Below are 15,812 nucleotides of genomic sequence, written 5' to 3' on the forward strand. Positions count from 1 at the left end.
TTATTCATGATTCATACCTCTTCATTTACAAGTGGCTGGGGATGAAATGTTAGAACTTATTTATTTATATTACTTATTTATTTTACATTTGTTTACCGGGCTAGTCTAGCTGGATACATGTCCATTTTCAGTAGAGGCCCGGGGAGAAAAGCTCCAAGAAGAAGGTACAGATAACATAATAGATGCTAAGACAATAAAAATTACTATAGGCTTTACATATATTTGAAATAGAGATAAAAATAAAACAATTGGCTACTTACTGAATACAAGGATTTTTCAACAATTAACACTAAGAGTAAATCCAAAATATGTAAACATCAGAAAATAACAGATGGGTCAGGAGCTACTGGGTTTGGTCTCCTAAATGGACACAACACCATACAACAGTCAACTAAAAGTGTGCAATACAGGAGTGCAGGGACAAGAAAAAAAAAATTCTGCCAAACTGGGGTAGTTTTATACCCCAAGCAGACTTCAGTGAATTTTTCCTCAGACAGACCGTAATTACTGAAGGTAGAATGGGAAAGACAGTGTTAACAGAGAGCATATTTTTTGGGAGTGTAACAATTTGGTCCAGTCCATGCTGGCTAAAAAAGCTACACCAGAGGGATCTGTAGAGGAAAGTAAATGGTTAGAGCAACCAGTAATGGAAACCGTAGTCAACCATAAGCAGTTGAGTAACAAGACTGAACCTGCTGTGTTGGTCAGGGTTCCTTGCAAGTTTTTCTTTTCATGAAGCTGTAGAAAGGTAGAACAGTGAGACTGGTAAGCTGTTCCATGGTTCTGCTGGAAAAGAAGCCTAATTCCTGGTTAGCACAACTGCAACGAGTCAATGACAAGTAAGTTGGTTGTCAAAAGCAGTGATCACAAGCAAAATATACACTGACAATCCCAACACACACTTGCCTCAATACAATACACTAAACTCCAACAAAATACGCAGAAGTTCTCTCATAAAAAGTGCTTACAATATGTACAAACAGTGCTTTTGGCATCCAGGCTGTAGGTTTTCTCCTTGTGGAGCTCATGCCATAGACAGCCTGGCTGCATTTGTGGAAGAAGCCCCAAGGCTTTGGAAGACTGGCAGGTTATTTTATCCTATGCAGGATATAACCTACATAGTCATACCTCTCAAACGTACCGAATTCCTCAGTATTTACCAGTTTTGGGGGTAAAATAATGGGGTGCCACGAATTCCAGAGTGGCCCCTTCAATTCCCGAATCTCCAGGTTATTTTTTTCAAAATTTTTTTTTGTTAATTTTGTTGCTGACATCATCACATGCAGGGCATGTGCGATCACGTCAGCTTCGTGAGGCACACTGCCAGCCTGTCAAAATTTGGCTAGGGCTGAGGGGTGTGTCTACACTACTTTCTCTGACGCTATTAGACTGTACTCAGTTTACTTTTTTTTTTTTTTAAAAGTCATTCGTTCATTAGTCAACTTGGTCAACACAACTGGCTGCCTAGATACACAGAATCAGAAGAGTCACGGTCACCACCAGACTGAAATTAAGCAAATGGAGCAGTGGAGGGCAAATGGACAATTCTCTCGAATTTCTCTCTCAAGCGTTTTTTTTTTTTTTTAAATTAAGGTAGTCCCAAGTCCCGTAAAGTCTGTGTGACCCATCCGTAGTAGTGCTTAAGTGCAAAACAGCAGCAGTCTGTCGAGCTGTAGCTGACTTGTAGTACCTGAACTGGTCCGCCTAGGCCAGCAACAGCAGCGAGCTAACTTCTTTTTGCACTAGACTAGTCTTGCAGTTGCAGTACTGTGACTGACCCTCTCTGTGCATCTCCAGTCCAGACATTCATTACATCCACTAGTTCCTGCTCCTCCAGGTAAAAGTTTATTTCGATCCACCACACCACCACTGTAAAAAATCACTTTTCTCCATAGCTCATCTCAACTGACCAGATTTTCTCAAAATGTCCAGAGATTTTTGCCTCATATTTCTGGTCTGCTTCTCATAAAATTGCAGTTTTCTGGCTAATCATTGGCAAATCATTTAGCACTGAAGTCAGAAAATAATGAAAGACATTCAATTTCAGACTTCATACCATATGTTTCAGAAAATTCATGCGATTTTAAAACCACTTACTCTGTCAACTCTAAGTTTGTAAGAGCAATATTTAAAAATTGTCCTCTATTTTTGGGCCATTGTCCCCCACAAACAGTGCAGAATTCTGAACTGAGTTAGCGTTTTGGTAATAATCACAAATGCCTTTTTTCTGAAACTGGGAAACCCAAGTCCTATAGGACTGATTTTTTTTTTAACCATGTTGTTGGAACAGATATCATTAAGGAGTTCTCCAACAGCTATTATAAAAACAATACTTTGTGAAGCTTAGCACGGGTGAACACTGGAGACGTCAATCTACAGCAGAAATTGTTTTGTAGTTGCCCTAAGGCTCGTTCATGCTCGATAAGTATTTTTGTTGCTGGTTGTAGTTAGAAAGACATTTATATGCTTTGTAATATTTATGCAGGAATAAGGTGACTTACAGAAACACAGAAATTTGTTACTGGGCAGGAATGTAGGCAAGATTTTGGAACTGTACATCGGTCTCTAGACTTGTACCCTCAACCAAGCTCTGTCTTTTTCTCCCGTGTGGAATGTAGTTTAAAATTCATAATTAAAAATGCTGCAGTAATGTACTTGTTTATCTATTTGTCAGCTGGGGTAGAGCCACTTAGCACAGTTTACTTGTAGACTATGCCCGTGTATGTAGGTGTCCACGTGTTTAGGTTAACCACAAATGCTAACATGTGCGGACAACAGATAGTATTCACATTTGAGTTTCAGTAAGCTTTGCAGGACTGGACCCAAAACAAGTCACTAAGACGGAAAAGCAATAATAAACACTGCAGTCTCTGCTAAGTGTAAAACATAGTCATTTTTAACATTCCATGGCTATACATAATGCAGGTAATTCAGTGTTTCTGTTGTGTGAAGCAGGTGCCATCTATTTTATTCTGTGTTGGTTTGAAGCAGCAGGTCTTTGGTTGTACCTCCTCTTTGGTGAAGCTGCATGGGACACTATTTGCTTGTACAGGTTCTCCCACCCTCATCAACATGCATCGGTGCTTTATCTTTTCATTTTTAAAGGTAGTGGGTTTTGCCCTCCCCCAAAGTCATGTCTTCTGATGCTTCACACAAGCGAAGTTACAACCCCAAAACACAGAACTGCAATCATCTGTGGGTCACTTCCTTTGATGCTGTTCGAACCAGCAGCAGTTGTGACATGTGTGTGTGTGTGTGTGTGGGGGTGGTGGGGGTGGGGGTGGTGCTGCTGCCATTCTCAGTCCCCTGACATTTTTAGATATAATAATAATGTACGGTGTGGATACATGTCAAGTGTGCTTCAACTTCACCAGAGCAGAATTAAAACCCAAAAACATTATAATTAAAGATTCTAATCTAATCTTCCTCTACATCTTTTATGTTATCTCATCAAACATCTTACTGTCAATTTTTTACTACATATACCTGCAATTCTTGAGTTTAAACCAATGTGAATGACTTGTTTATGTACTGTAAAAATGCATATGTTTATATAATGCTCCCCAACTGTTACGTTATCTTCCATGCACTGGCTTCATCCCAGCTGAATGGAAAACGGCCACCGTTATTCCCTTGCACAAAGGTGGTGTTTCCAGTGACCCCAGGAACTTTAGACCTACCAGCCTGACCAGACTTATCTGCAAGGCCATGGAGTGAATCAGCCTGGACCTTATCAACAAAGAAAGAGGTAATCTCCAGACACTTGACCCTACTCAGTTTGGATTTGTCAAAACAAGAATATGCCTGTTAAACCTGGTGGACTTCTTTGAGACAGTCACCAAGGCCCTGGACAAGGGGAAATCTGTGCATACTGCTTACTTAGACTTAGCCAAGTCTTTTGACACTATCCCCCACTCAGGCACCACTGACAAGCTCACCTTGCTAGGTATCGACCCTTGTATCATTAGATGGATCACTAACTGGCTCACTGATAGAACACACAAAAGTCAAAATAGGGGAATCCAACTCCAGCAGACCTGTAACCAGTGGTATTCCAATCTACAGGGATCAGTCCTGGGGCCTCTATTGTTTGGAATCTATTTCTCCAAAGTACAAGCAAAATATAAAGGTCTGTGGCTGACAAGGTTTGCTGATGACTGCAAACTGTGAGTGGTCACAGAATCTCCAAATTATGTCAACATCCTACAAGAGGGTTTTACACAAACAAATGATGGGTGCCAAAGTCATGGCCTTAAACTCAGTGCAAAAAATGTATTATCCCTTTCGGTAAGAGCGAGGTTCCTGCTAACTACCACATCAGTAGCAACAACCTAAGTATGCAATTAGTAGTGAGAGACCTGGGCACACAGGCTGACAACAACCTCACCTTTGATCACCATGTTTCCACATTCCTAAGAAGGGCACATGCCCCTCAACTTGCAGACACTGAAATTTGGACCAAAGGCCTTGAAAAGTAGGTTCATACAACCAGACACCTGTGCAGCTAATAAGCAAAAAATCTGAATACCAAATAGCACAACATTACTAAGAAACACATTTTTAAGAAACAGAGTGTGACAAAAAATGATGGAAAATATAAGAACATTATCAAGGAGACAGTGTAAAATATGTAGACTTTAGTGAACCATACTGCAAAATTCTGCCATACGTCATTTACTTTTGCTTCTGAAAAAGGGGGATGTAAGATGCATGTCCTCCTTTCTTCAAATTATTGGTTTCATTCATATAGTAGTAATGTAGTGTAGTTTTCTGTGTAATAGCTTTAAAAATAACTTGTGAATGTGATTAGGGGGATTCAGAAAATTGTGAGATGGGGTAAAGTCAATCCTGAAAATAGGCATGTACCTCCAAAAACAGGAAGATCATGTGTAGGGAAAATGGAAACGTTCTTCCAAAAGGATGACAATTTCGATGCCAGAACAGTAGTGTTTCCAGGGTAACACACTTACGTCAGGGTACTTGCTTGCTGCATTAGTTATGAAGTAAATGGTAAATAAGACTAACGAAAGATGTGCACACTTTTGGAGCTAAATTTTTGCATTTCCTGGTATGAGGAGGAGAGAAGGGGCTGTGCTGTCTCTACCAGCCAGGCTTTAATACACAAAATTTGCCATGACACGATAAACTAAATCAAGATCTCAATGCATTTTCAGCAAAAGTCTCTTCATATCACCATGATTAATGTGACAACTCACAAACATGCTTAAGCAGAACAAATACTAAACAGCTACAATAATTTGGAAAAACAGGTTAAAATTTAAAAAAAATACATTCTAGCAGAATTTATACTTTCTAGCTCTCTGGTTCAGACTAGTGCAAAATTCAGGTAAAAGTGTTTGGCTTTTCCTAACATTATGAAATGTATCCTTTTAATCATTTCACAGCAGACTTAAGTTGTTGTTAACATAAATGTCCAAAATTTAGACCCAAGTGTTACAAATCATTGGTCAAAAACTAACATTTAAATTCTGTCCTACCTTCTCTATGTCTGTTAAAAAGAATACTCTGTGTTTTCAAAATTAAGATGATATTTTCAGGGTCTGGACCATCCACAATTTTTGATGATTTAGTGCAAAGGAATTCATAGGCCTTATTCACCTTTTCAAATACATCCTGTAATGGGAAAAAGTATTTCTCATCAACATAAGAACATGAGATGAGCATCAAATGCTTATTTTTAACAGCAGTAAACAAATGGAATCAACATCACAGGATTAGCAGATAGGCTTAAACAAATGCAACTAAACCAAGTGTATCAAGTTAAAATTATGCTACTTTACAGTAATTAGGTTGCAAGAGACAAACCATACAATTGTCAGGATAGCCAAGTGTAGCATTTACTCTGTGCTTGCTTATTTAGTGTGCAGGATGGACTGATGTCAGGAGATCTTAACCACAACTTGAACCATAATACAGATAATTTTGCTAAGTTTTTCTGCATAGCCGCCTACTTTGAGCATTTTCTGGCTTGTTAAACTTGATTTCTGAATTGGTAACTGTATTTAGAACACAACCTAGAGCTGTTTACTGAATTTCCTGTTTGTTAAAGCAGACAAACGGAAACCAGTAAAATGCACAAAAACAGTCCGGACAAGCACCGTAAAGCCCAAAAAAATGTTAAAGTCCTTATTGTGAAGGCTGTTTGCAATACAAGCTGTAACACTGAAATTGAAATCCACTTGCACGTATAAAGCCACACTGAAGTCGGGAAAAACTTAAACCTTAACGCATTTTATTGTTAAAACAAGCGTTTTCGCTGTGGTTAAAACTACAGCTTCATCAGAGGCAAAAGTAAAATGCAGTGTCAGAGTCAAGTTTTTATGCAACACACCCACGCCTTAATTAGTAATGCAATCACAATGAAGGCGTGTTAGCAGCATTTCTTGCAAAAGTAAATTCAGGGAATGAAAGCTCTGTTTAGGAGCATTCTCAAAAGTATGTAGTTTCATATTTTTAAAACAGTTGGAAATTGCCTGTTTGCACTTATTTTTAAAATCGTTTTTTTCTTAAAACTTGCATTTTATCTGTCTCTGGCCTAGCACTCAAGTGTGGGGTCATTTACTGCACTGTTATAACTTGTTGATACTTGTGAACCTCTGCTATCTTAAAAAAAAACAAAAAACAAAAAAAATCTTACTTTTTCCCACTTTTCTGAGATTTAAAAAAGTTCAATTACAGGCTTGCTGTTGTGAACTGTTTGTAAGTTTCTTGTAGGACATTTTTTGCTTGGGCTAAAGGGAAGTCCCTCTGTTCATCAGTGGCAGTGATAAACATTGAGCAGCCTGCCTGCCCCTGTGGGAGTGGTTACTGCCTTGAAACTGTAGTTTTATTGGCCATTTTGGGTCAATTCCAAACTCCTTGAGCTTCCTCTCTTAAAACCTGATTGCCTCATGGTTTTGGCGTCTTTTCAGACTTGTTGGCTGTTGGTGAAGCACCCACCAAGAGGAGAAAATGCTGAGAGAAGAAAGGAAACCACTTTTGAGATTTTAAGTTTTTTCTTCAGATTATTTTGCTAAGTTTTTCTGCATAGCCGCCTACTTTGAGCATTTTCTGGCTTGTTAAACTTGATTTCTGCATTGGTAACTGTATTTAGAACACAACCTAGAGCTGTTTACTGAATTTCCTGTTTGCACTTATTTTTAAAATCGTTTTTTTCTTAAAACTTGCATTTTATCTGTCTCTGGCCTAGCACTCAAGTGTGGGGTCATTTACTGCACTGTTATAACTTGTTGATACTTGTGAACCTCTGCTATCTTTAAAAAAACAAAAAACAAAAAAAAATCTTACTTTTTCCCACTTTTCTGAGATTTAAAAATGTTCAGTTACAGGCTTGCTGTTCTGAACTGTTTGTAAGTTTCTTGGAGGCCATTTTTTGCTTGGGCTAAAGGGAAGTCTCTCTGTTCATCAGTGGCAGTGATAAACATTGAGCAGCCTGCCTGCCCCTGTGGGAGTGGTTACTGCCTTGAAACTGTAGTTTTATTGGTCATTTTGGGTCAATTCCAAACTCCTTGAGCTTCCTCTCTTAAAACCCTCTTTTGCGCGTTTTTGTGCATAGTGCAATAACAGGCAGCGCCGCCTAATTGGGTTTAAACTATTCCTGGCTGCACAAAGTCTGCTCTTCACTTTTTCCCTTAGAACTGCTCTATCTCTCAAATTAAACACCATATTCTCATTCTAAGGCCCTTCACTGGTCCAAATACGTAATCTTACAAGTTAGCACTATTAAACAATAAGCACTACATTACTTTTATACTCTCTATGATTACCTTGTCTCCTATTGGACCATCTTAATTCAGTTCCCTATATTACTCTAGCATGTCCAAAGGTCAGTCAATGGTTTCCCCTCCAGCCCAGCTGGTGAATCTGGGAATTTTGAGGAAATGTTACAACTGTCTCATGTACACGGACAACCCTCTCCTCCTCCAAACAGGTTCAAATATATGTGAGAGATGCAACCATATAGCCAAACTGGAGGCTGAGCTCTCTCATCTCAAAACTGGTATAACCAGTCAGGAGGAGAAGGTAACCTCACACAACACAATTCCAGTATCACATAGTCCCACCACATCAGCGAACCAAACACATAAATACCCTAAAACATACTCAGAGGCTCTAAATAAAAATCTACCTAAGCAACAGAGACCTCCAAAGCAGATATCCAAGCAAACGCCACCCCAAAACAAAACATGCACAACACATAGCCCACAAAGTCAGTGTGCCAAGCAGCCACAGCCCTTAAGGCTGAATAACGCACCCAATACTCTTGTAATAGGTGACTATTGTCAGACACACTGACTTCCCACTCACCAGGCTGAACAAGGAGAAGGTCACAGTGAGCTGCCTGTCAGGCGCTAGGATCCGCCACATACACAAGCACTCAGGTCACTCCAAAGCAAATACAAATATGACTCAGTCATTGTACATGCTGGTGTGAATGACCCGAGACGTACCTCCCTGGACTACATGAAAAGAGACAGAGGAGCTCTCTGATCATGTAGCCCAAGCCGGTATGACCCCGACCTTGAGCAGCATCTTACCCTCACCTAGAATGATGCCACAGTACAAAGACAAAATGATCGATTTTAACAATTGGCTAAAATTTTGGTGTCATTCAAAGGGGATCCAGTGTCTATCAGCCTGGAATGACATGCTCGACAAGCCACGTTGCTTCGCTAGGGACAGCTTGCACCTGTCACCACTGGGCTTTCGGATACTGGCAAAGGCTCTGGCCACCCCCATAGTGCCTTTTTTAGGCAAGGCTCAAAAGTCAAACCCACCTCCATAAACAGCAGAAGGTACAAGAAACTAAGGGTAATGCTGCTAAATGCCAGAAGTCTTAACCTCAAGATGCACGCACTCGAAGCTCTCCTCAGTATGGAGAGCATAGATATCTGTGCAGTGACAGAAACCTGGTTCAAGGCTCCAGAGAGCACCCCAGCACTACCAGGTTACACCTCATATCATGCTTTTCGGCCCCAAAACCCAGACCAAACCACAAAAGGAGGAAGAGTTTCCATATTTATCAAGGATATCCACACCTCCAGGTTAGTGGCATTGCATGAAGTATCGGAGACCATCCATGTGCAACTAACAGTGGGCAAAACTGCTTTTCAGTTTATAGCATCCTACAGACCACCCTCTCAAAGTCAGGAATCCCACTCGGCTTTCCTGAAAACATTGGAGAACATGAAGATCTCTCCGAACACCATTATATTGGGTGACTTCAACTACCCAAACATAGACTGGGAGCACTACTCAAGCCCCAGCACCTTAGCCCAAAGGTTCCTGGAAATTATAAACTCAAATGCTATGGAACAACTAGTCACCACTCCCACAAGAGGGATAACATACTAGACCTGATCATTACCAACATGGGGACTCTATGCTCCATACCAGAAGTATATCCTTCATTGGTAAGATCAGACCATAAATTAATTTCACTGGATATCCACATCCCGACCCCACCCCCATCCCAGAAAACCACAGTGAAAAACTTCTCAAAAGCGAACTTCTCACTTCTCAAAACCGAAGTGAAATCTTTCAAGGCCCCAGGGCCAGTGGAAACTACGGCCCAAACTGCAGAATCCTATATAAACGCATTCTACGGACATCTCCAGGAATGCATGAATCAAGCTATCCCAAACAAAACCAGGACCCAATCATCCAAAGGCAGGCGTCCAGTCTGGTGGACCCCAGCCATAAATAGACTGTACAACAGAAGGAAGAAGATACTACATGATAGAGCAAAATCCCTAAAAGGGAAGGCATCTCTGATCAGTACTAGCAAAAATTTACGATCCCTCATAAAATCCTCCAAGGCCAGCTTTGAGAGAAAAATTGCACAGGACACTAAAGACAATCATAAGGATTTTTTCAGTTATGTTAGGAACCTGGGATGCAACTCCCAGACTTGTTCTGAGTTGATTCTAAATGACATAAAATACACTGAACCCACAGACATCGCCAATATCCTGGCAGACAGGTTCAGTGCAAACTCCCCCCCTCCCCCCCAAAAGAGCAAGTGTCTATCCCTGCAGGGGGCTGCCTCCCAAACATCTCTGATGCTCAGGTGAAGGCTGCCCTCTCCAAAGCAAAAAACACTGCTTCCATGGGACCAGATGGCGTCCCGGGTTGTGTCCTACATGAACTCCAAGAAGAACTAATCCCTCAAATAAAACAGCTGTACAATCTCAGCCTCACTACAGGATATGTGCCCACAGAATGGCGTACAGCAACAGTGGTCCCACTCCACAAAGGTGGAGCCTCCACGGACCCTGGAAACTATCGCCCCATAAGCCTGACTAGCTTAGTCTGCAAGGCTATGGAGAGGATCATCATGGAGCTCATAAACAAAGACATCGGGGACCTACAGACACTAGATCCTACCCAATTCGGCTTAGTCAAGGGCAGATCCTGCCTTTTGAACCTGGTTGACTTCTTTGAAACAGTCACCAAAGCCATAGATGAAGGGAAGATAGTCCACACAGCCTATCTAGACCTAGCAAAGGCATTTGACACAATACCCCACGCGGGCATCATAGATAAGCTATCCAGCTTAAATATAAACCCCTATGTCACAAGATGGGTCGCAAACTGACTCAAAGACAGAACCCACAGAGTGAGAGTTGCTGGAGCCATGTCAGACTCGAAACCAGTCACAAGTGGTGTCCCACAAGGTTCTGTCCTGGGACCGCTCTTGTTCGGTATATACTTTTCCAAGGTACAGGCCAATGTGGGAGGACTATGGCTCACCAAGTTTGCAGATGACTGCAAACTGGGCACCATAATCGACTCTCCAGCTGACACAAACATCCTTCAAAAAGGTCTCACAGAGACGGATAACTGGTGCGAGAGCCATGGTCTAAAGCTAAATGCCAAAATGTGTATGGTCATACCTTTTGGCAAAAACAATATGCCCACAAACTACCACATAGGCGGTAAACCATTAAGTACAGAGAAAGTAATTAGGGATCTGGGGACCCAAGTTGATAGCAATCTCTCCTTTGACAACCACATTGCCAAAGTGGTTAGAAAGACCTTCTACATGGCCCACCTCATTATGAAAGGATTCACATCTAGATCAAGAGAGGTAATCGTGCCCCTTTATTCATCCCTCATCAGGCCCATCATAGAATACAATGCCCCTTTTGGGATGTACCTTACCCGACACCTGCAGCAATTAGAAAGACCCCAGAAGTACCTCACCAAGAGGATCAAGGGACTCAAACAGATGCCATATGCTGTTCAGTTAAAAAAACTCCAGCTCTACTCAGTTGCATACCGCCTACTTCGAGGTGATCTATGCCTGACATATAAAGCTATGTCCAATCCAGAATTAATGGACATGCTCCACCTCAGTAAATCTAAATCCCTTAGAGCCACACGCTCGAGGGACTTGAACCTCAGTACAGAAATAAATAGGACTTGCTGGAGGGACAGATTCATAACCCACAGGCTCCCTTCGCTCTGGAATAGAATTCCAATTCATGTTAGGCAGAGCACCTCATTGAATCTCTTCAAGAAGAATCTTGATGAGTGGATGGGGGATCGTAGGTTTGTTCCGGGGATTACTTCCGTGTCACTATTAGACAGAGGCACAGTAAAGTAAACGTAAAAAGGGCACAGTATACTCAAATCAAGGGGTGGCGTAAGCCAAACAAAATCGGGCTAGGCTTATAATTGCCCCAGGGCAGATAGCCTAGTATGAACCTATGAACCTATAAAAACATTACAACACAACAACCTAGCAAATAAAACCAAACCAGTACACTTGTACATGGATGCTTCTAGAATAACAGCAAGTGATTTTTGTGCTGCAAGGCAAGCAACCCTTAGGAATCCTTCAGCATAAATGCAACTGACATTTCAAAACACCATATAACTACAAATACACATTGGGATCTGAGTGGATGAAGAATAACTGCCTATAATGTTACACCACTGGGGGGCGTCCAACAACAGAAACAGACCGATTGCAATGGTTTGCCAGTGAGGTAACGTAAAGAAAGTGTGAGTGGCAGAAGTGAATAATAAGATGCATGAATGGCACACACACGTCAATCATTTCTACCCAAGACAAGAAATACAAATGAAAAAAAATGTGCATATGTATTTATCCATGTATAATTTATATTTATACTGCACTGTTATAACTTGATATTACTTGTGAACCTCTGCTATCTCTGTAAAAAACAAAAAAAAAAAATCTTGCTTTTTTCCCACTTTTCTGAGAGTTAAAAAAGTTCAGTTACAGGCTTGCTGTTCCTGAACTGTTTGAAAGTTTCTGTGAGGCCATTTTTGCTTGGGCTGAGGGAAGGTCTCTCTGTGATCAGTGGCAGTGAATAACATTGAGCAGCTTTCCCTGCCCCCCGTAGAGGTGGTTACTGACTTGAAACTGTAGTTTTATTGGCCACTAGGGGTCATTTCCAAAACTCCTTCATCTTCCTCTCTTAAAACCTAGTTGCCTCGTGGTTTGGGTGTCTTTTCAGGCTTGTTGGCTGTTGGTGAAGCACCCTCCAAGAGGAAAAAACGCTGAGAGAAGAAGGGAGCCACTTTTGAGATTTTAAGTATTTTTTCTCTGTTTATTTGCTAAGTTTTTTTGCATAGCTGCCTAGCTTGAGCATTTTCTGGCTTGTTAAACTTGATTTCTGTATTAGTAGCTGTATTTAGAGCACAACCAAATACCAACTCATAATTCTTTCTAGCATGTCGAAGGGTCAGATGCTGGCGTCCTCTCCTGCCCAGTTGGTGAATCTGGGAATCTGGGAATTCTGAGACAATGTTACAATTGCCTCATGTACACGGACAACCCTCTCCTCCTCCCAAGTAACACTAACACTTGTGAGAGATGCAGCTATTTAGCCAGACTGGAGGCTGAGCTCTCTCAACTCAGGACTGGCAAGACCAGGCAGGAGGAGAAGGCAACTACACACACCACAATACCAGTCTCACATAACTCAACCACACCACTGAATCAAACACATAAACACACCAAGACATACTCGGAGGCTCTGAATAAAAATTTACCTAAACAGCAGAGGCCTCCAAAGCAGACACCCAACCAACTGCAAACTCAATACACCACACAAACAACACATAAACAACAAAATCAGTGTGCGAAGCAGTCACTGCCCTTAAGGCCAAATACAACACCAAACATACTTGTCATAGGTGACTCCATAGTCAGACACACTGACGTCCTGCTCACCAGACTGAGTAAGGAGAAGGTCACAGTAAGCTGCCTGTCGGGCGCTAGAATCCGCCACATAACGCAAGCACTCAGGTCTCTCAACAGCAGGTACAAGTACGACTCAGTCATTGTCCACGCTGGTGTCAACGACCTGAGGCACCTCCTTGGACTACATGAAAAGAGACATTGAGGAGCTCTCTGATTATGTAGCCCAGGCAGGTATGACCCTGACCTTGAGCAGTATCCTACCTTCACCTAGAATGATGCCACAATACAGTGATAAGATGATCAGCTTTAATAATTGGCTTAAATTCTGGTGTCATTCAAAGGGGATCAATGTCTGTCTGCCTGGGATGACATGCTGGACAAGCCACGCTGCTTCAAGGGACGGCTTGCACCTGTCACCCTAGGCTACCGGATACTGGCAAAGGCTCTTGCCACCCCATAGTGCCTTTTTAGGCAAGGCTCAAATTCTAAACCTACCACCCTAGAACACAAAAAGGAAAAAACTAAGGGTAATGCTGCTCAATGCCAGAAGTCTCAATCTCAAGATGCACGCACTCGAGGCCCTTCTCAGTATGGAGAACATCGATGTCTGTGCTGTGACAGAAACCTGGTTCAAGGCTCCTGAGAGCACCCCAGCACTAACAGGTTTCACCTCATATCATGCGTTCGCCCCAAAATCCGGACAACACCAAGAAAGGAGGGTGTCCATATTCATAAAGGACACCCACACCTCAAGGTTGGTGGCAACGCACGATGCATCGGAGACCATCCAGGTGCAATTAACCATAGGCAAGACTGCTCTGCAATTTGTAGCATGTTACAGGCCACCCTCTCAAACTCAGGAACCTCACATGGCCTTCCTGAAAACATTGGAGGGGATAAATGTATCTCCAAACACCACCATACTAGGTGATTTCAACTACCCTAATATAGACTGGGAACACTACTCAAGCCCAAACACTCTAGCCCAAAGGTTCCTGGAGTTCATAAACTCAAATGCCATGGAACAACTAGTCACCATCCCCACAAGAGGAGAAAACATACTTGATCTCATCATCATGAACATGGGATCACAATGTTCAACACCAGAAGTATACCCCTCACTGGTGAGATCAGATCATAAACTAATCTCGCTGGAGGTCCTCATCCCGCCCCCACCTGAAATAAAAAAGACCACAGTGAAAAACTTCTCAAAAGCCGACTTCACACTTCTAAAAACTAGCGTGGTCTCCTTTAAGGCCCCTGAGCCAGTGGTAAACATTACTCAAACCGCTGAATCACTTACAAATGCCTTCTACCAGCACCTACAGGACTGCATGGATCAGGCAATCCCAAACAAAAAGTACAGTTTTGTACCTACCATAAATGTAGATGTTCGAAGATCCACATTGCTGCAGTCCTTACACTTGGGTAGTCCGCTGTCCTCGGTCGGCCCGAATATCAAAGTATTAGGCTGACGTCGGTCAAGGCGCTTTAGACTGACATCAGGACGTCAGGGTACAAATGTGCATGACCGACGTCATATCCTCAGTCTTTTCTTGCCCCAGATGTCAGAAGACCCTAAAAAGAAAGGTCAAAACCAAAAGACAGCAAAAAACAACCAACCACCCTTGCACTAATCATATGTACAATATATACAATATCCACAATATTTACAACCCAACCCACACAACCGCCTCTAACTACAGAGGAGAAGGAGGGAGGGTAAATTGGACTGCAGCAATGTGGATCTTCGAACATCTACATTTATGGTAGGTACAAAACTGTACTATGTTCTTCATCTCACATTGCTGTAGTCCTTACACTTGGGTAGAATCCCAAAGCAGAGGTAAGGGAGGATGGCAAAACTATAAAGCAGTAGGAGCTGCCAAAATGCCCTGTAAAATTGCAGTGGCAAAACCAGCCCTAGATTTAGAGTGAAGTGGAAGGTGATAATGCTTAGAGAAAGTATGCACTGAACTACAAGTAGCTGCCTCCAAAATATCTTTAGTTGCCACACCCCTTAAAAAAGCTGTAGAAGTGGCAGTAGCCCTAGTGGAATGAGGCCTAATCCCAGCTGGAATCTCCTTACCATGATGGGAATAACAGAAAGCAATACAAAACCCAATCCACTTAGAAATAGTTTGTTTTGACACAGGCTTGCCCTGAGAACCCAAAGCAAATGAAACAAATAACTGCTGAGACTGTCTGAACCCTTTAGTTCTGCTAAAATAATATCGCAACTGCCTGTGTACATCCAAAGTGTGCAAAATCTTTTCCCCTTTATTTTGGGGGTTTGCATAAAAAGTAGGCAAATGAATAGTTTGGTTTAAAGCCACACTAGAAACCACTTTAGGCATAAAGGAAGGATTAGTACGCAAAGATACCCTATCCTTATGGAAAATTAGGAAAGGCTCAACCGCCATAAGGGCCTGTAATTCAGAAACCCTTCTTGCAGAGGTAATGGCCAACAAAAAAGCAGTCTTCCATGATAAATATTTCAACTCGGCAGTAGCTGCAGGCTCAAAAGGTTGTAGAGTGAGTTTCTCCAACACAAAATTGAGATCCCAAGCAGGAGTAGGAGCTCATTACGGGGGTCTTATATTCTTTGCCCCTC

At 41.9% G+C, this 15,812-nt stretch overlaps 1 protein-coding gene across 1 annotated transcript in view; it reads right to left on the reverse strand.

The window, feature by feature from the left end:
* The window catches only part of DNAJC13 (DnaJ heat shock protein family (Hsp40) member C13), a gene marked incomplete in the record, with an annotated part of 3,140,357 nt that overhangs the window by 911,087 nt on the left and 2,213,458 nt on the right, over positions 1-15,812 (reverse strand). The window contains 1 exon segment of the mRNA XM_044066722.1: positions 5,499-5,634. Coding sequence (XP_043922657.1) covers positions 5,499-5,634 — 136 coding nt within the window.

Source organism: Protopterus annectens, chromosome 3.part1 (genome assembly GCF_019279795.1).
Source record: "Protopterus annectens isolate FY-2018-M chromosome 3.part1, PAN1.0, whole genome shotgun sequence".
Classification (NCBI taxonomy): Eukaryota; Metazoa; Chordata; order Ceratodontiformes; family Protopteridae; genus Protopterus; species Protopterus annectens.